This window comes from Scyliorhinus torazame, chromosome 30, assembly GCF_047496885.1.
Source record: "Scyliorhinus torazame isolate Kashiwa2021f chromosome 30, sScyTor2.1, whole genome shotgun sequence".
Classification (NCBI taxonomy): Eukaryota; Metazoa; Chordata; class Chondrichthyes; order Carcharhiniformes; family Scyliorhinidae; genus Scyliorhinus; species Scyliorhinus torazame.
This window is the reverse complement of record NC_092736.1, coordinates 34,904,884-34,925,585: the sequence shown is the minus strand read 5'-3', so window position 1 is coordinate 34,925,585 and position 20,702 is coordinate 34,904,884. Positions and strand designations below refer to the sequence as shown.

At 46.4% G+C, this 20,702-nt stretch overlaps 1 protein-coding gene across 1 annotated transcript in view; it reads left to right on the top strand.

Moving 5' to 3' along the window:
- vps13c (vacuolar protein sorting 13 homolog C) overlaps positions 1-20,702 on the top strand; it is a 473,104-nt gene that overhangs the window by 130,681 nt on the left and 321,721 nt on the right. The window contains 1 exon segment of the mRNA XM_072493103.1: positions 14,322-14,439. Within this exon segment, the coding sequence (XP_072349204.1) occupies positions 14,322-14,439 (118 nt within the window).

Here is a 20,702-nt window from a genome sequence, read left to right as displayed (position 1 = left end):
AGATAGGCGCTTCTGTGGACGTGAAAGAGACTCCAGGGTGGTATGTTGCCTCCCTGGTGCCATAACAAGAACAAAGAAAATTACAGCACAGGAACAGGCCCTTCGGCCCTCCCAGCCTGCGCCATAGAACATAGAACATAGAAAATACAGCACAGAACAGGCCCTTCGGCCCACGATGTTGTGCCGAACCTTTGTCCTAGATTAATCATAGATTATCATTGAATTTACAGTGCAGAAGGAGGCCATTCGGCCCTTTGAGTCTGCACCGGCTCTTGGAAAGAGCACCCTACCCAAACTCAACACCTTCACCCAACACCGAGGGCAATTTGGACATTAAGGACAATTTATCATTGGCCAATTCACCTAACCTGCACATCTTTGGATTGTGGGAGGAAACCGGAGCACCCGGAGGAAACCCACGCAGACACGGGGAGGACGTGCAGACTCCGCACAGTCAGTGACCCAAGCCGGAATCGAACCTGGGACCCTGGAGCTGTGAAGCAATTGTGCTATCCACAATGCTACCGTGCTGCCCTTGAGAACAAATAAATCTACACTATATCATTTAACCGTAATCCATGTACCTATCCAATAGCTGCTTGAAGGTCCCTAATGTTTCCGACTCAACTACTTCCACAGGCAGTGCATTCCATGCCCCCACTACTCTCTGGGTAAAGAACCTACCTCTGATATCCCTCCTATATCTTCCACCTTTCACCTTAAATTTATGTCCCCTTGTAATGGTTTGTTCCACCCGGGGAAAAAGTCTCTGACTGTCTACTCTATCTATTCCCCTGATCATCTTATAAACCTCTATCAAGTCGCCCCTCATCCTTCTCCGTTCTAATGAGAAAAGGCCTAGCACCCTCAACCTTTCCTCGTAAGACCTACTCTCCATTCCAGGCAACATCCTGGTAAATCTTCTTTGCACCTTTTCCAGAGCTTCCACATCCTTCCTAAAATGAGGCGACCAGAACTGTACACAGTACTCCAAATGTGGCCTTACCAAAGTTTTGTACAGCTGCATCATCACCTCACGGCTCTTAAATTCAATCCCTCTGTTAATGAACGCGAGCACACCATAGGCCTTCTTCACAACTCTATCCACTTGAGTGGCAACTTTCAAAGATGTATGAACATAGACCCCAAGATCTCTCTGCTCCTCCACATTGCCAAGAACTCTACCGTTAACCCTGTATTCCGCATTCATATTTGTCCTTCCAAAATGGACAACCTCACACTTTTCAGGGTTAAACTCCATCTGCCACTTCTCAGCCCAGCTCTGCATCCTATCTATGTCTCTTTGCAGCCGACAACAGCCCTCCTTACTATCCACAACTCCACCAATCTTCGTATCATCTGCAAATTTACTGACCCACCCTTCAACTCCCTCATCCAAGTCATTAATGAAAATCACAAACAGCAGAGGACCCAGAACTGATCCCTGCGGTACGCCACTGGTAACTGGGATCCAGGCTGAATATTTGCCATCCACCACCACTCTCTGACTTCTATCGGTTAGCCAGTTTGTTATCCAACTGGCCAAATTTCCCACTATCCCATGCCTCCTTACTTTCTGCATAAGCCTACCATGGGGAACTTTATCAAATGCCTTACTAAAATCCATGTACACTACATCCACTGCTTTACCTTCATCCACATGCTTGGTCACCTCCTCAAAGAATTCAATAAGATTTGTAAGGCAAGACCTACCCCTCACAAATCCGTGCTGACTATCCCTAATCAAGCAGTGTCTTTCCAGATGCTCAGAAATCCTATCCTTCAGTACCCTTTCCATTACTTTGCCTACCACCGAAGTAAGACTAACTGGCCTGTAATTCCCAGGGTTATCCCTAGTCCCTTTTTTGAACAGGGGCACGACATTCGCCACTCTCCAATCCCCTGGTACCACCCCTGTTGACAGTGAGGACGAAAAGATCATTGCCAACGGCTCTGCAATTTCATCTCTTGCTTCCCATAGAATCCTTGGATATATCCCGTCAGGCCCGGGGGACTTGTCTATCCTCAAGTTTTTCAAAATGCCCAACACATCTTCCTTCCTAACAAGTATTTCCTCGAGCTTACCAATCTGTTTCACACTGTCCTCTCCAACAATATCGCCCCTCTCATTTGTAAATACAGAAGAAAAGTACTCGTTCAAGACCTCTCCTATCTCTTCAGACTCAATACACAATCTCCCGCTACTGTCCTTGATCGGACCTACCCTCGCTCTAGTCATTCTCATATTTCTCACATATATGTAAAAGGCCTTGGGGTTTTCCTTGATCCTACCCGCCAAAGATTGTTCATGCCCTCTCTTAGCTCTCCTAATCCCTTTCTTCAGTTCCCTCCTGGCTATCTTGTATCCCTCCAATGCCCTGTCTGAACCTTGTTTCCTCAGCCTTACATAAGTCACCTTTTTCCTCTTAACAAGACATTCAACCTCTCTTGTCAACCATGGTTCCCTCACTCGACCATCTCTTCCCTGCCTGAAAGGGACATACATATCAAGGACACGTAGCACCTGTTCCTTGAACAAGTTCCACATTTCATTTGTGTCCTTCCCTGCCAGCCTATGTTCCCAACTTATGCACTTCAATTCTTGTCTGACAACATCGTATTTACCCTTCCCCCAATTGTAAACCTTGCCCTGTTGCACGTACCTATCCCTCTCCATTACTAAAGTGAAAGTCACAGAATTGTGATCACTATCTCCAAAATGCTCCCCCACTAACAAATCTATCACTTGCCCTGGCTCATTACCCAGTACTAAATCCAATATTGCCCCTCCTCTGGTCGGACAATCTACATACTGCGTTAGAAAAGCTTCCTGGACACACTGCACAAACACCACCCCATCCAGATCCTTTATCTAAACCTGTCGCCTAATTCCAAGGATCTACTTCCCTCTGTTTCCCGCCCGTTCATATATCTGTCTAGATGCATCTTAAATGATGCTATCGTGCCCGCCTCTACCACCTCCGCTGGCAAAGCGTTCCAGGCACCCACCACCCGCTGGGTAAAAAACTTACCACGCACATCTCCCTTAAACTTTCCCCCTCTCATCTTGAAATCGTGATCCCTTGTAATTGACACCCCCACTCTTGGAAAAAGCTTGTTGCTATCCACCCTGTCCATACCTCTCATAATTTTGTAGACCTCAATCAGGTCTCCTCTCAACCTCCGTCTTTCCAACGAAAACAATCATAATCTACTCAACCTTTCTTCATAGCTAGCACCCTCCATACCAGGCAACATCCTGGTGAACCTCCTCTGCACCCTCTCTAAAGCATCCACATCCTTCTGGTAATGTGGCGACCAGAACTGCACGCAGTATTCCAAATGTGGCCTAACCAAAGTCCTATACAACTGTAACATGACCTGCCGACTCTTGTACTCAATACCCCGTCCGATGAAAGCAAGCATGCTGTATGCCTTCTTGACCACTCTATCGACCTGCGTTGCCACCTTCAGGGTACAATGGACCTGAACTCCCAGATCTCTCTGTAAATCAATTTTCCCCAGGACTCTTCCATTGACCGTATAGTCCGCTCTTGAATTAGATCTTCCAAAATGAATCACCTCGCATTTGCCTGGATTGAACTCCATCTGCCATTTCTCTGCCCAACTCTCCAATCTATCTATATTTTGCTGTATTCTCTGACAGTCCTCCTCACTATCTGCAACTCCACCAATCTTAGTATCATCTGCAAACTTGCTAATCAGACCACCTATACCTTCGTCCAGATCATTTATGTATATCACAAACAACAGTGGTCCGAGCACGGATCCCTGTGGAACACCACTAGTCACCTTTCTCCATTTTGAGACACTCCCTTCCACCACTACTCTCTGTCTCCTGTTGCCCAGCCAGTTCTTTATCCATCTAGCTAGTACACCCTGAACCCCATATGACTTCACTTTTTCCATCAACCTGCCATGGGAAACTTTATCAAATGCTTTACTGAAGTCCATGTATATGACATCTACAGCCCTTCCCTCATCAATTAACGTTGTCACTCCCTCAATGAATTCTATTCCCTGCACAAAACCATGCTGCCTATCACTGATAAGTCTATTTTCTTCCAAATGTGAATCGATTCTATCCCTCAGTATCTTCTCCAACAGTTTGCCTACCACGGACGTCAAGCTCACAGGTCTATAATTCCCTGGATTATCCCTGCTACACTTCTTAAACAAAGGGAAAACATTAGCAATTCTCTAGTCCTCCGGGACCTCACCCGTGCTCAAGGATGCTGCAAAGATATCTGTTAAGGCCCCAGCTATTTCGTCCCTCGTTTCCCACAGTAACCTGGGATAGACCCCATCTGGACCTGGGGACTTGTCCACCTTAATGCCTTTTAGAATGCCCAAAACTTCCCCCTTCCTCATGCCGACTTGACCTAGAGTATTTAAACATCCATCCCTAGCCTCAACATCCGTCATGTCCCTCTCCTTGATGACTACCGATGCAAAGTACTCATTAAGAATCTCGCCCATTTCCTCTGACTCCACGCATAAATTCCCTCTTTTGTCTTTGAGTGGGCCAATCCTTTCTCTAGTTACCCTCTTGCTCCTTGTTTACGAATAAAAGGCTTTGGGGTTTTCCTTAACCCTGTTGGCCAAAGATATTTCAACACCCCTTTTAGCCCTCTTTATTGCGCGTTTGAGATTTGTCCTACTTTCCCGATATTCCTCCAAAGCTTCATCAGTTTTAAGTCTCCTAGATCTTATGTATGCTTCCTTTTTCATTTTAGCTAGTCTCACAATTCCACCCGTCAACCATGGTTCCCTAATCTTGCCATTTGTATCCCTCATTTTCACAGGGACATGTCTGTCCTGCACTCTAATCAATCTTTCCTTGAAAGACTCCCACATTTGAAATGTGGATTTACCCTGAAACAGCTGCTCCCAATCCACATTCCCTCGCTCCTGCCGAATTTAGTTATACTTGGCCTTTCCCCAATTTAGCACTCTTCCTTTAGGGCCACTCTTGTCTTTGTCCATGAGTATTCTAAAACTTATGGAATTGTGATCGCTATTCCCAAAGTAATCACCGACTGAAACTTCAACCAACTGGCCGGGATCATTCCCCAATACCGGGTCCAGTATGGCCTCTTCTCGAGTTGACCTATTTACATAATAGTCCAGGGTCCAGGATGTCTCCGAACGTGTAGCGGGCATCCTGAAGGGGGAGTGCAAATATGCAGAGGTCGTTGTACATATTGGTACTAACGACATAGGCAGGAAGTCTGTGCGGAGTCTGCACATTCTCCCCGTGTGTGTGTGGGTTTCCTCTGGGTGGTCCGGTTAGGTGCAGGTTAGGTGGATTGGCCATGCTAAATTGCCCTTAGTGTCCAAAATTGCCCTTAGTGTTGGGGAGGGTTACTGGGTTATGGGAAGAGGGTGGAGGTGTTGATTTTGGGTGGGGTGCTCTTTCCGGGAGCCGGTGCAGACTCGATGGGCCGAATGGCCTCCTTCTGCACTGTAAATTCTATTCTATGAAGGGACATCAGGTCCTGCAGCAGGAGTTCAGGGAGCTAGGCAGAAAGTGAAAAGACAGGACCTCTAGGGTTCTAATCTCGGGATTACTCCCTGTGCCACGTGCCAGTGAGGCGAGAAATAGAAAGACAGAGCAGCTAAACACGTGGCTAAACAGCTGGTGTAGGAGGGAGGGTTTCCGTTATCTGGACCACTGGGAGCTCTTTCGCGGCAGATGTGACCGTTATAAGAAGGAAGGGTTACATCTAAACTGGAGGGGCATAAATATCCTGGCCGCGAGGTTTGCTAGTGTCACACAAAAACAAACAAAGAACAAAGAAAAGTACAGCACAGGAACAGGCACTTCGGCCCTCCAAGACCATGCTGCCCAACTAAAGTACAATCTTCTACACTTCCTGGGTCCGTATCCCTCTATTCCCATCCTATTCATGTATTTGTCAAGATGCCCCTTAAATGTCACTATCGTCCCTGCTTCCACCACCACCTCCGGCAGCGTGTTCCAGGCACCCACTACCCTCTGTGTAAAAAATCTGCCTCGTACATCTACTCTAAACCTTTCCCCTCGCACCTTAAACCTATGTCCCCTAGTAATTGACCCCTCTACCCTGGGGAAGAGCCTCTGACTATCCACTCTGTCTCTGCCCCATATAATTTTGTAGACCTCTATATCAGGTCGCCCCTCAACCTCCGTCGTTCCAGTGAGAACAAACCTAGTTTATTCAACCGCTCCTCATAGCAAATGCCCTCCATATCAGGCAACATTCTGGTAAATCTCTTCTGTACCCTCTCTAAAGCCTCCATATCCTTCTGGTAGTGTGGCAACCAGAATTGAACGCTATACTCCAAGTGTGGTCTATCTAAGTTTCTGTACAGCTGCAACATGACATGCCAATTCTTATACTCAACGCCCCAGCTAATGAAGGCAAGCAAGCCGTACGCCTTCTTGACTACCTTCTCCACCTGTGTTGCCCCTTTCAGTGACCTGTGGACCTGTACACCTAGATCTCTCTGACTTTCAATACTCTTGAGGGTTCTACCATTCACTGTATATTCCCTACCTCCATTAGATCTTCCAAAATGCATTACCTTGCATTTGTCCACATTAAACTCCATCTGCCATCTCTCCGCCCAAGTCTCCAAACAATCTAAATCCTGCTGTACCCTCTGACAGTCCTCATCGCTATCCGCAATTCCACCAACCTTTGTGTCGTCTGCAAACTTACTAATCGGACCAGTTACATTTTCCTCCAAATCATTTATATATACTACGAACAGCAAAGGTCCCAGCACTGATCCCTGTGGAACACCACTGGTCACAGCCCTCCAATTAGAAAAGCATCCTTCCATTGCTACTCTCTGCCTTCTATGACTTAGCCAGTTCTGTATCCATCTTGCCAGCTCACCCCTGATCCCGTGTGACTTCACCAGTCTCTACCATGAGGGACCTTGTCAAAGGCCTCACTGAAGTCTCTCGACAACATCCACTGCCCTACCTGCATCAATCATCTTAGTGACCTCCTCGAAAAACTCTATCAAGTTAGTGAGACACGACCTGCCCTTGACAAAACCATGCTGCCTCTCACTAAAACGTCCATTTGATTCCAAATGGGAGCAGATCCTGTCTCGAAGAATTCTCTCCAGTAATTTCCCTACCACTGACATAAGGCTCACCGGCCGGTAGTTCCCGGGATTATCCTTGCTACCCTTCTTAAACAAAGGAACAACATTGGCTATTCTCCAGTCCTCCGGGACATCACCTAGACAGTGAAGATGCAAAGATTTCTGTCAATGCCTCAGCAATTTCCTCTCTACCCTCCTTCAGTATTCTAGATCGCATCAGGCCCTGGGGACTTATCTACCTTAATGTTTTTCAAGACGCCCAACACCTCGTCTTTTTGGATCTCAATGTGACCCAGGCTATCTACACACCCTTCTCCAGACTCAACATCCACCAATTCCTTCTCTTTGGTGAATACTGATGCAAAGTATTCATTTAGTACCTCGCCCATTTCCTCTGGCTCCACACATAGATTCCCTTGGCTATCCTTCAGTGGGCCAACCCTTTCCCTGGCTACCCTCTTGCTTTTTATGTACGTGTAAAAAGCCTTGGGATTTTCCTGAACCCTATTTGCCAGTGACTTTTCGTGACCCCTTCTAGCCCTCCTGACTCCTTGCTTAAGTTCCTTCCTACTTTCCTTATATTCCACACAGGCTTCGTCTGTTCCCAGCCTTCTAGCCCTGACAAATGCCTCCGTTTTCTTTTTGACGAGGCCTACAATATCTCTCGTCATCCAAGGTTCCCGAAATTTGACGTATTTATCCTTCTTCCTCACAGGAATATGCCGGTCCTGAATTCCTTTCAACTGACACTTGAAAGCCTCCCACATGTCAGATATTGATTTACCCGCAAACATCCGCCCCCGCAATCTAGGTTCTTCAGTTCCCGCCTCATATTGTTATAATTAGCCTGCCCCCAATTTAGCACATTCACCCTAGGACCACTCTTATCCTTGTTCACCAGCACTTTAAAACTTACTGAATTATGGTCACTGTTCCCGAAATGCTCCCCTACTGAAACTTCTACCACCTGGCCGGGCTCATTCTCCAATCCAGGTCCAGTACAGCCCCTTCCCAAGTTGGACTGTCTACATATTGTTTTAAGAAGCTGTCCTGTATGCTCCTTACAAACTCCGCCCCGTCTAAGCCCCTGGCACTAAGTGAGTCCCAGTCAATATTGGGGAAGTTGAAGTCTCCCATCACCACAACCCTGTTGTTTTTACTCTTTTCCAAAATCTGTCTACCTATCTGCTCCTCTATCTCCCGCTGGCTGTTGGGAGGCCTGTAGAAAACCCCCAACATTGTGACTGCACCCTTCTTATTCCTGATCTCTACCCATATAGCCTCACTGCCCTCTGAGGTGTCCTCACTGCCCTCTGAGGTGTCCTCCCGCAGTACAGCTGTGATATTCTCCCTAACCAGTAGTGCAACTCCGCCACCCCTTTTACATCCCCCTCTATCCCGCCTGAAACATCTAAATCCTGGAACGTTTAGCTGCCAATCCTGCCCTTCCCTCAACCAGGTCTCTGTAATGGCAACAACATCATAGTTCCAAGTACTAATCCAAGCTCCAAGTTCATCTGCCTTACCCGTAATACTTCTTGCATTAAAACATATGCACTTCAGGCCACCAGACCCACTGTATTCAGCAACTTCTCCCTGTCTGCTCTGCCTCAGAGCCATATTGGCCCTATTCTTTAGTTCTCCCTCAATGCTTTCACCGTCTGACCTATTGCTCAGGTGCCCACCCCCCGCCATAGTTTAAACCCTCCCATGTGACATTAGCAAACCTCGCGGCCAGGATATTTATGCCTCTCCAGTTTAGATGCAACCTGTCCTTCTTACACAGGTCACACCTGCCCCGGAATAGCTCCCAGTGGTCCAGATAACTGAAACCCTCCCTCCTACACCAGCTGTTTAGCCACGTGGTTAGCTGCTCTATCTTCCTGTTTCTAGCGTCACTGGCACGTGGCACAGGGAGTAATCCTGAGATTACAACCCTCGAGGCCCTGTCTTTTAACTTTCTGCCTAGCTCCCTGAACTCCTGCTGCAGGACCTCATGCCCCTTCCTGCCTATGTCGTTAGTACCAATATGTACAACGACCTCTGCCTGTTTGCCCGCCCCCTTCAGGATGCCCTATACCCGTTCGGAGACATCCTCGCGCTGGCACCAGGGAGGTAACATACCATCCTGGAGTCTCTTTCATGTCCACAGAAGCGCCTATCTGTGCCCCTGACTATAGAGTCCCTATGACTATTGCTCTTCTGCGCTTTGACCCTCCCTTCTGAACATCAGAGTCAGCTGTGATGCCACTGCTCTGGCTGCTGCTGTTTCCCCTGATAGGCTGTTCCCCCGACAGTATCCAGAGGAGTATACCTGTTCGAGAGGGGGACAACCACAGGGGATTCCTGCACTGACTGCCTGCCCTTTCTGGTGGTCACTCATCTCTCTGCCTGCACCTTGGGTGTGACCACATTTACATAACTGCGATCTATGACGCTTTCCGCCACCTGCATGCTCCTAAGTGCATCCAATTGATGCTCCAACGGATCCATGCGGTCTGTGAGGAACTCCAGTTAGGTGCACTTTCTGCAGATGAAGCCATCCGGGACGCTGGACGCCTCCCGGATCTGCCACATCTCACAGTCAGAGCACTGCACCCCTCTAACTGACATTGCGTCAATTAATTAGTAAATTACGTTTAAAATTTTTTAAAAAAAGTTACTGTTAACTATCTGTTTCCTAGCACTAGATTTCTCTATAAATGTGAAAGCTAAATACAGTACTCTCTGATCTCTGGCTTAGATACCCCTCTAAATTATAATTAAATAATAAGTAATTATGTTTAATTCGTTTAACAATACTTAATTTTTAAGTTTAGTGTAGATTCCAATCAGGTCACAGTTTTACTGTGATGTCACTTCAGTTCTCTCTTCCCCCCCCCCCCAAACACAATTTGAATAGATAATAAAAATAAATAAAAATCACTTACCTTCCCAGGTTCTCAGACGCTCTCTGGTTCTCTCCCTGCAGATTAAAAGTTACAGGCCAGAAGAAAGAGAGAGAACAAAACAGTAGGGAAAAAGCGACTTCTCCCACTCTGCACCGAATTAACTCACTGCACCAAATTACCAAGTTCCAAATTCCATCTCTGGATGTGTCTCACTCCGGCTGTGTCTCCTTCACTTCTGCATGTTCCTGTGCGGAAGAAGGATAAATACGTCACATTTCGGGAGCCTTGGATAACGAGAGATATTGCAGGCCTCGTGAAGAAGAAAAAGGAGGCATTTGTCAGGGCTAGAAGACTGGGAACAGACGAAGCCTGTGGAATATAAGGAAAGTAGAAAGGAATTTAAGTAAGGAGTCAGGAGGGCTAGAAGGGGTCACGAAAAGTCATTGGCAAATAGGGTTAAGGAAAATCCGAAGGCTTTTTACACTTACATAAAAAGCAAGAGGATAGCCAGGGAAAGGGTTGGCCCACTGAAGGACAGGCAAGGGAATCTGTGTGTGGAGCCAGTGGAAATGGGCGAGGTACTAAATGAATACTTTGCATCAGTATTCACCAAGGAGAAGGAATTGGTGGATGTTGAGTCTGGAGAAGGATGTGTAGATAGCCTGGATCACATTGAGATCCAAAAAGACGAGGTGTTGGGCGTCTTGAAAAATATTAAGGTAGAAAAGTCCCCAGGGCCTGATGGGATCTATCCCAGAATACTGAAGGAGTCTAGAGAGGAAATTGCTGTGGCCTTGACAGAAATCTTTGGATCCTCACTGTCTTCAGGTGATGTCCCGCAGGACAGGAGAATAGCCAATGTTGTTCCTTTGTTTAAGAAGGGTAGCAAGGATAATCCAGGGAACTACAGGCCAGTGAGCCTTATATCAGTGGTACGGAAATTACAGGAGAGAATTCTTCGAGACAGGATCTACACCCATTTGGAAGCAAATGGACGTATTAGTGAGAGGCAGCATGGTTTTGTGAAGGGGAGGTCGTGTCTCACTAACTTGATAGAGTTTTACGAAGAGGTCACAAAGATGATTGATGCAGGTAGGGCAGTGGATGTTGTCTATGTCGACTTCAGTAAGGCCTTTGACAAGGTCCCTCATGGTAGACTGGTACAAAAGGTGAAATCACACGGGATCAGGGGTGAGCTGGCAAGGTGGATGGAGAACTGACTAGGTTATAGAAGGCAGCGAGTAGCAATGGAAGGATGCTTTTTTAATTGGAGTGTTCCGCAGGGATCAGTGCTGGGTCCTTTGCTGTTTGTAGTATATATAAATGATTTGGAGGAAAAGGTAACTGGTCTGATTAGTAAGTTTGCAGATGACACACAGGTTGGTGGAATTGCGGATAGCGATGAGGACTGTCAGAGGATACAGCAGGATTTAGATTGTTTGGAGACTTGGGCGGAGAGATGACAGATGGAGTTTAATCTGGACAAATGTGAGGTAATGCATTTTGGAAGGTCTAATGCAGGTAGGGAATATACAGTGAATGGTAGAACCCTCAAGAGTATTGAAAGTCAAAGAGATCTAGGAGTACAGGTCCACAGGTCATTGAAAGGGGCAACACAGGTGGAGAAGGTAGTCAAGAAGGCATACGGCATGCTTGCCTTCATTGGCCGGGGCATTGAGTATAAGAATTGGCAAGTCATGTTGCAGCTGTATAGAATCTTAGTTAGGCCACACTTGGAGTATAGTGTTCAATTCTGCTCGCCGCACTACCAGAAGGATGTGGAGGCTTTAGAGAGGGTGCAGAAGAGATTTACCAGGATGTTGTCTGGTATGGAGGGCATTAGCTATGAGGAGCGGTTTCATAAACTAGGTTTGTTCGGAGGTTGAGGGGCGACCTGATAGAGGTCTACAAAATTCTGAGGGGCATAGACGGAGTGGATAGTCGGAGGCTTTTCCCCAGGGTAGAGGGGTCAATTACTTGGGGGTATAGGTTTAAGGTGTGAGGGGCAAGGTTCAGATGAGATGTACGAGGCAAGTTTGTTTTACGCAGAGGGTAGTGGGTGCCTGGAACTCGCTGCCGGAGGAAGTGGTGGAAGCAGTGACATTTAAGGGGCATCTTGACATCTACATGAATAGGATGGGAATAGAGGGATACGGACCCAGGAAGTGTAGAAGATTGTAGTTTAGTCGGGCAGCATGGTCGGCACGGGCGTGGAGGGCCGAAGGGCCTGTTCCTGTGCTGTACTTTTCTTTGTTCACAGCTTTAACTCGCGTTATTTGTTGAAAATTTGAACCCCGAGTACAGGAGAAGGTTTCCTTCCTGTTCCATGGGTTTCACCTGTTTGGCTAATACGCAAGTTTTCCACTCAACTAGATTCTGATACAATATCCTTCATTGTCGCCAACTTACATACAATGCTAGAGTGAGCTCAGCGTTGTCTGTGTTCGGTGATGAAAATATTACAAGTCACCAATCACCGATTTAAAATATTTTGACGTATTGATGTCAACATTGAGAGATCATTCAGAATGTGAACCGTGCTTCTCCCCACATCAGCTGTTCTATTTTTGATTATGTCATTGGCGTAGTCTGGACTGTGTTCCAATCATGTCTTTCTCAACTGTGGTAAGGTTGAAAATCTCCTCCTGAATGATATCAAGAGCTTATTCTGCACCTGACAGTGGTTTAACAGAAGCAGTGACAGCAGTCGATGATGTAAGTCTGTCTATTGAAAAACTTTTTTCAGCCTCGTTTATATAAAAAAAAAACTGCCTTAGTTTTAATTTCAAGACCTGGGACGATCGCATTCACTTACTCACTGGAAATGACCGCACACTCAGCCCTGTTGACCCTGCAAAGTCTTGATGGGGACTTGTGACAATATTGAGAGAGCTGTCTCTAATACATTGTCAAGCAATAGTCTGACTTAGTTATACTTATAGAATCATACCTTCCAGCTAATGTCCCAGTCATCACCAACCCCATCCCTAGATCTTATGGCAGTGTAGATGTGGCAGAGGCAGTGGCATGGTGGCGTACAGTCAGAAGGGAGTTGGCTTGATTCTGAACCCCTTACAAAGAACAATACAGCACAGGAACGGGCTCTTTGACCCTCCAAGTCTGTACCGGTCATGATATCGACCATGGCCAAATCCCTCAGCACTTCCTTGTGGCGGATCCGTCTATACCCATCCTATCCATGTATTCATCGAGGTGCCTTTTGAACACCATTGATGTATTTGCTTCCTCAATGTCCCTTGGCAATGCTTTCCAGGCACTCACCACCCACTGCGTAAAAAAACCTGACTCGCACATCTCCTCCAAACTTTGCCCATGGACCTTAAACCTTTGCCCCCTGGTGACTGACCCCTCTACCCTGGGACAGAGTGCCTGTCCATCCACTCTATCCATGCCCCTCATAATTTAGTCGACCTCTATCAGGTCACTCCTCAATCTCTCTAACACTGCTATCTTGTCACTCCTGATACGAAGAGGTGGGAAGATCCTCTGGGTTCAGTTTATTTATATATATATATATATATATATATATATATATATATGGATCTGGTGCTGCCATCTAGTGGTTGTCTAGCACTATGATACAGTTGTTAACCCTTTACATACTATCAGATATGCAGATCACTGCAGGGGAGAGCTGACTGGTGGTGATTTAACCTGACGGTCACCACACCTCTGGCGAGGGGCAAGGTTGAGAAGGCTGGGCCTTCATGAATAACCTCAGCCGGTGCGGGAATTGAACCCATTCTGTTGGCCTCGCTCTGCATCACGAACCACCTGTCCAGCCAACTGAGTCTATTCACCTAATCAACCTTAGTTAGCTTTCTCCTCGCATCTGTGTAATTGGCTTCATTCAAAATTTTTGTTTGGCATGGAGTATGTCGCTATAAAACCTGACATGGAATTCACTTGTGTTATGATCTCTTTGTCCCAGAGAGTCTTTTACCGAGATTAATAATTGAACGCACCTCTTGTAATATACTGGATCCTCTTTTGGCTACACTTGTTATCCAATTTACCCCATTCCAAGCATGGCCAGTGAAGATGATAACCACAGCAAGCTCATCCATTGCAGCTTTGTCTATTACTCAAGTCCTCCCCAGAATCATTGTGTTACTTTTTGAAGTGTGGTCACTGCTATCTAACCAAATATAGCAGCCAATTATGCTTGTTTTAGAAGGTTGAAATCAGGGTGTCTTGGGGATCAGAGTAGTATATCAATTCGTTCTATATATTGTTCAACTGTTACTTGACATACGAGTGTGAAGAAGTGTAATTTCCCTTGTTTAGGTCAAGATTGGAAGTCTGCTCAGAAACAATGCTCCTCGTCTCAACATATCCTGCAGCCCATGGATATCAAGGTGCAGCTTTCCAGAGCCATAGTGGAGAAAGATACCAGAATGCCCAAGTATGTTCACTTGTGGTTTCACTTTGGTCTATAACAATGAACTAAAAGCAGTGCAACCAATAACTGGTGCGTTATGTTGGCCTCTAACTATGCCACTTGTTTATGTGGAAACAGCAGTATCAGAGAAGGTGCAGGTGAGTGCGGGTTAAAATAGTGAAGGCACATTATAAGGAAGAGTCACGTACTTTGCTGAACAATACAATTTGTGAGACATTGCAAGGATCGTGTAATGATTATTGCTGTAAGGTAAGTGATAACATTGCATACGTACACAATGAATCATGGAATAGGAAAAGAGCATGAAGGTGGGGGAGAGGGACAAAGAGTTAAAACTCTAGGCGAGTCTTGTTTGAAGTTGATAACTTTGTAACTGTGCTCTTTGGTTGTGTTGTGACCAAGGTAAATGAAATGAAAATGAATTGAAATGAAAATCACTTATTGTCACAAGTAGGCTTCAAATGAAGTTACTGTGAAAAGCCCCTAGTCGCCACATTCCGGCGCCTGTTCGGGGAGGCTGGTACGGGAATCGAACCATGCTGCTGGCCTGCCTTGGTCTGCTTCCAAAGCCAGCGATTTAGCCCTGTGCTAAACAGCCCCTGTAAAGAACCTGTATTATCAACATGGATCATATTGCCGTACAATTTGCCTTTGTCCTAAAAAAAAATAAAGTTAGCTGTACATCTGTAATACAACTTGAAGCCCTAGATCTGAATTGTTATTGCTACTCTTCCCTGAACTCTCAGCATATCAGAACCTCATTGAAGGTAAGTGTCCAGGTTTGCGCGCACAATATCCAGTGTGAGCAGTATCGAGTCAGTTTTACCGAAATCGACTATTATTTGATTAGCTTAGTTGATGGCTTTGCGTCATCTTTAAACGTTAAATGAGAGATGCACTCAAATTCAGTTACAAACCTTGGACACCGCTCTATTAAAATGCTGAGAGACGCTGGCGGTGGAGGCGCTTTGCCTTGGACTGTCACAAAGATTCGAGATCACAACATCATCAACTTCAATCAAGACGAGACTAACATTTTAACTTTTCTTCCACCTTCACCCCTCCACCCCCCACCATATTATTCTTATTCCATGCTTCATTAAGCACCGATTTCCCATTCCAGTGTACATTGCATTACTTCCATCTGCAATAAAATACATTGCTATTCTTTAGCCCATGAGCTTAATATGTCCAGACCTTTTGCAATGTTGCTTAGCTCTTATACTTCCCACCTAGTCGCGTGGACATGTATCCATGTTTGGGAATATCTAACTGATATTTTACATTTTTTTTTACATATAGCACACTCATAGGAGGCGGTGGCATGGTGATTTTGTTATGGTCCAGGGTTTAACAACTCCAAAATGTATTATGGAGTCCACCTGACCCACAACCTTTTGTTAAATTTGGCAAGGATGAGCACGCGAGCCTTCCTTTCAGGTGTTATTCAACATGGTTCTTAGATGCTTTTAATCAAAAAACAAACTTTATTCTAAGAATTTAGTTAACATTTGTAAACACACACACAGCAAGAACTTATCAATTGCAACCACAAAGACGCCACACAGCTGCAGTAATCTATGAATAACGCTTAATGAATTCCCCCTTAACTGTTCCAATTCAATAACAAAACCCATGTAAAACTAGAAACCCCTTTTCAAAGGCGTGGCCCAACAAACGGCATTCCCCCTTGTATAAGACTGTGGTTACTGATGCTCTGTTCCCCCTTTTTCAAACAGCAGATTTGAATTCCTTCCAGAAAATAATTATCTCTTTTATGTTATCAAACAGTCTGGAAAAGCTTTTAAAATGAAGATAGAGAGGCAGGCAACTTCTGTTCTCTGTTTGAGCCCACAGCAGCCCAATGTGAAAATGAAACCAAAAAAAAACCTCCCAGCGCCACAGCCCAGCTCCACCCACACAATGACATCACTGAAGCCATGTGATAAGATAAAAACCTTTCTTGAAGGGGCACTCACATGGCAGAACTGTCGCTAGACGAGTAATCCAGAGACACCAGGTCTGGCATCTCTGGTTTGAAACCCATCACAGATGCTGGAATTAAAACTCAATAAAATATCTCTAATTAAAAGTCTAATGGTGCCCCTGAAACCATTTTCATAAGAACCCATCTGGTTTACTAATGTCCTTTAGGGGAGGAAATCTGCCAACTTTACCTGGTCTGGCCGACATTTGACTCCAGACCCACAGCAAAGTGGTTGACTCTTAAATGCCTTCTGAAATGGCCTAGCAAGCCACTCCGTTACATTCAACTGCTACGAAAACACAAAAAAGGAATGAAACCGGACAGGCCACCCAGCATCGACCGGAAATTACAACAGCAAATCCAGCCCTGTCAATCCTGTAAAGCCCTCCTGAATAACACCTGGGGGCTTGTGCCAAAGTTGGGAGAGCTATCTCACAGACTAGTCAAGTAACAGCCTGACATAGTCATATTCATGGACTCATGCCTCACAGACAATGTCCCAGACACCACTATCATCACAACAGAGGTGGTGGCACAGTGGTATACAATCGGGAGGGAGGTGACCTGGGGGTCCTCAACATCGACTCTGGACCTAATGAAGTCTCAAGGCTTCAGGTTAAACATGGACAAGGAAATCTCCTGCTGATTACCACGTACCGGCCACCATCAGCTAAACAACACTTGGGAGGAAGCACTGAGGGTGGCAAGGGTGCAGAATATGCTCTGGATGGGGCACTTCAATGTCCATCTAGAGTGGCTCGGTAATACCACATCAGATCCAGCTGGCTGAATCCTCAAGGACAAAGCGGCCAGACTGGGACTGCAGCAGGTGGTGAGGGAACCAACAAGAGGGAAAAACATACTTGACCTCATCCTCACCAACCTGCCTGCTGCAGATGCATCTGTCCATGACATTATCGGCCGAAGTGACAGGCCTTGTGGAGACAAAGTCCCGTCTTCACATTGAGGACACCCTCCATCGTGTTGTGTGGCACTACCACCATGCTAAATGGGATAGACTTCAATCAGATCTAGCAACTCGAGACTGGGCATCCATGAGACGCTGTGGGCCATCAGAAGCAGCAGAATGTACTCAACCACAATCTGTAACCTGATGGCCCGGCATATCCCTTGGTTCAATGAAGAGTGCAGGAGAGCATACCAGGAGCAACATCAGGCATCTCTAAAAATGAGGTGTCAACCTGGTGAAGCTACAACACAGGACTACTTGTGTACCAAACAGCATGAGCAGCAAGTGATAGACAGACTTAAGCGATTCCACAATAAACCCATCAGATCTAAGCTCTGCGGTCCTCCCACATCCAGCCGTGAATGGTGGTTGACAATTAAACAACTCATTGGAGGAGGAGGCTCCACAAATATCCCCATCCTCAATGATGGAGCGCCCAGCACATCTGTGCAGAAGGTGAGGCTGAAGCATTCACGATAATCTTCAGCCAGACGTGCTGAGTGGGTGATCCATCTCGGTCTCCCTCCGGAGGTCCCCAGCATCACAGATGTCAGTCTTCAGCCAATACCATTATCACTCCACGTGATATCACGAAACTGCTGAAGGCGCTCGATACAAATCCAACCCTGTCAAGTACTGCCCCATTAGTGTACTCTCAATCATCAGTAAAGTGATAGAATGAGTCATCAACAATGCTATCAAGCGGCACTTACTCAGCAATAACCTGCTCACGGGACGCTCAGTTTGGGTTCTGCCAGGTCACTCAGCTCCTGACCTCATTACAGCCTTGGCTCAAACATGGACAGAAGAGCTGAATGTCAGAGGCCAGGGGAGAGTGACTGCCTTTGACATGAAGTCAGCATTTGACCGAGTCTGATGTTAGCAAACTGGAGTCAATGGGAATCGGGGGAATCTCTCTGCTGGTTATACCTGGCACAAAGGAAGATGGCTGTAGTGGTTGGAGGTCAATCATCTCAGCTCCAGGACATCACTGCAAGAGTTCCTCAGGGGAGTGTCTTAGGCCAACCATCTTCAGTTGCTTCATCAATGACATCTCTTCCATCATATGGTCAGAGGGAGGGATGTTTGCGGATGACTGCACCATGTTTAGCACCATTCGCGACTCCTCCGATAATGAAGCAGTTAAAGAGGTGTGAATTGTCTCATGCCAGGACAGTTGGTAGGATTTCGCAAGCCCAGGCCAGATGGTGGGGGGTGAATGTAATGTGACGTGAATCCAAGGTCCCGGATGAGGCCGTACTCGTGTGTGGAACTTGGCTATAAGTTTCTGCTCGGCGATTCTGCGTTGTCGCGCGTCCTGAAGGCCGCCTTGGAGAGCGATTACCCGGAGATCAGAGGCTGAATGCCCTTGACTGCTGAAGTGTTCCCCGACTGGAAGGGAACATTCCTGCCTGGCGATTCTCGCACAATGTCCGTTCTTTAGTTGTCACAGCGTCTGCCTGGTCTCGCCAATGTACCACACCTCGGGACATTCTTTCCTGCAGTATGAGGTAGACAACGTTGGCCGAGTCGCACGAGTATGTGCCACGTACCTGGTGGGTGGTGTTCTCGCGTGTTATGGTGGTACCCATGTCGATGATCTGGCACGTCTTGCAGAGATTGCCATGGCAGGGTTGTGTGGTGATGTGGTCACTGTTCTGAAGGCTGGGTAGTTTGCTGCAAACAATGGTCTGTTTGAGGTTGCGCGGTTGTTTGAAGGCAGGTTGTGGGGATGATCTTGGCAAGATGTTCGTCTTCATCGATGACATGTTGAAGGCTGCGAAGAAGATGTTGTAGTTTCTCCGCTCCGGGAAAGTACTGGATGACGAAGGGTATTCTGTCGGTTGTGTCCCATGTTTGTCTTCCGAGGAGGTCGGTGTGGTTTTTTGCTGTGGTGCATTGGAACTGTCGATCGATGAGTCGAGCGCCATATCCCGTTCGTACAAAGGCACCTTTCAGTGTCTGTAGATGTCTGTTACATTCCTCCAGGAGCCAGAAGTGTGATTGAATACTCTCCACTTGCGAGTGCAGCTCCAACAGCACTCAAGAAGCTCAACACCATCCAGACCAAAGCAGCCTGCTTGATTGCTATCCCTTCCACAAACATTCAAACCCTCCACCATTTATTAAAAAAAAAGAAAATAGATTTAGAGTACCCAATTATTTTTTTTTCCAATTAAGGGACAATTTAGTGTGGCCTATCCACCTAATCTGCATATCTTTGGGTTATGGGGACGAAACCCACGCAGAAATTAGGAGAATGTGCAAACTCCCAAGTGGTCAGTGACCCAGGTCCGGGATTCGAACCCGGGTCCTCGGCGCCGTAGGCAACAGTGCTAACCACTGCGCCATGTGCCGCCCTTCCACCATTGATGAACAGTGGGTACCATCTACAAGATGCACTGAAGGAATTCGCCAAGGTTCCTTAGACAGCACCTTCCAAACCCACGACTGCCCATCCAGACGGACAAGAGCAGCAGATATTTGGGAACTCCAGCACCTGGAGGTTCCCCCTCCCAAGTCACTCACCACCTTGACTAGGCAATATATTGCCGTTTCTTCATTGTCCCTGGGGCAACTCCTGGACCTCCCTCTCTAATAGTACTGTGGGTGTACTGACACCTCCGGGACTGCAGCGGTCCAAGAAGGCAGCTCACCACCACCTTCTGAAGGGAAACTCGGGATCGGCAATAAATGTTGGCCTACCGAGCGACGCCCACATCCGTAAATGAATTAAAAAAACACTGCTTACCATTGCTCAAGGCTTGCTGAGCCCTTATTATCAAACCCGGTAATCCGACCTTCTGACTGCTGCCCCCACCCCCTAAATCCACCCAAGTCCACATGCTGTTGTCCTCCTTCGTCCCCTCAATTGTCCGTAAACTGTCGCACGTTCCACACCCAGAATTAGTGGTTCCCAATGTTTCCATCTTTGTGCTGTCAATTATAAGGCGAGGAATAATGGCCGCGCTGCTAAATGCCAGGCACCCCACCGCTGACCCTGGTACAGCTTGCAAACAACTTGTTTACACTCTGTTTTTAAAAATAAATCTCTGCAGCATCAGGAACATATTGAATAAAAGCACCGAATGCGAGAATTATCTAGGTCACTGATTTGCATTTTTCACAGATGAGTGACTATTTCTAATATTTATTTTTTTTAAAACCAACTAATTATATAATCACAATAGAATTTGTTTTATTCAGTGACATATTAAGTTCATGTCATGATTTCTCTATTGCTCAAAACATTGGGTTAGAATTTAACCGTTGACTGCCTGGAGTACACCAAATAACTCTCCTGAAGAT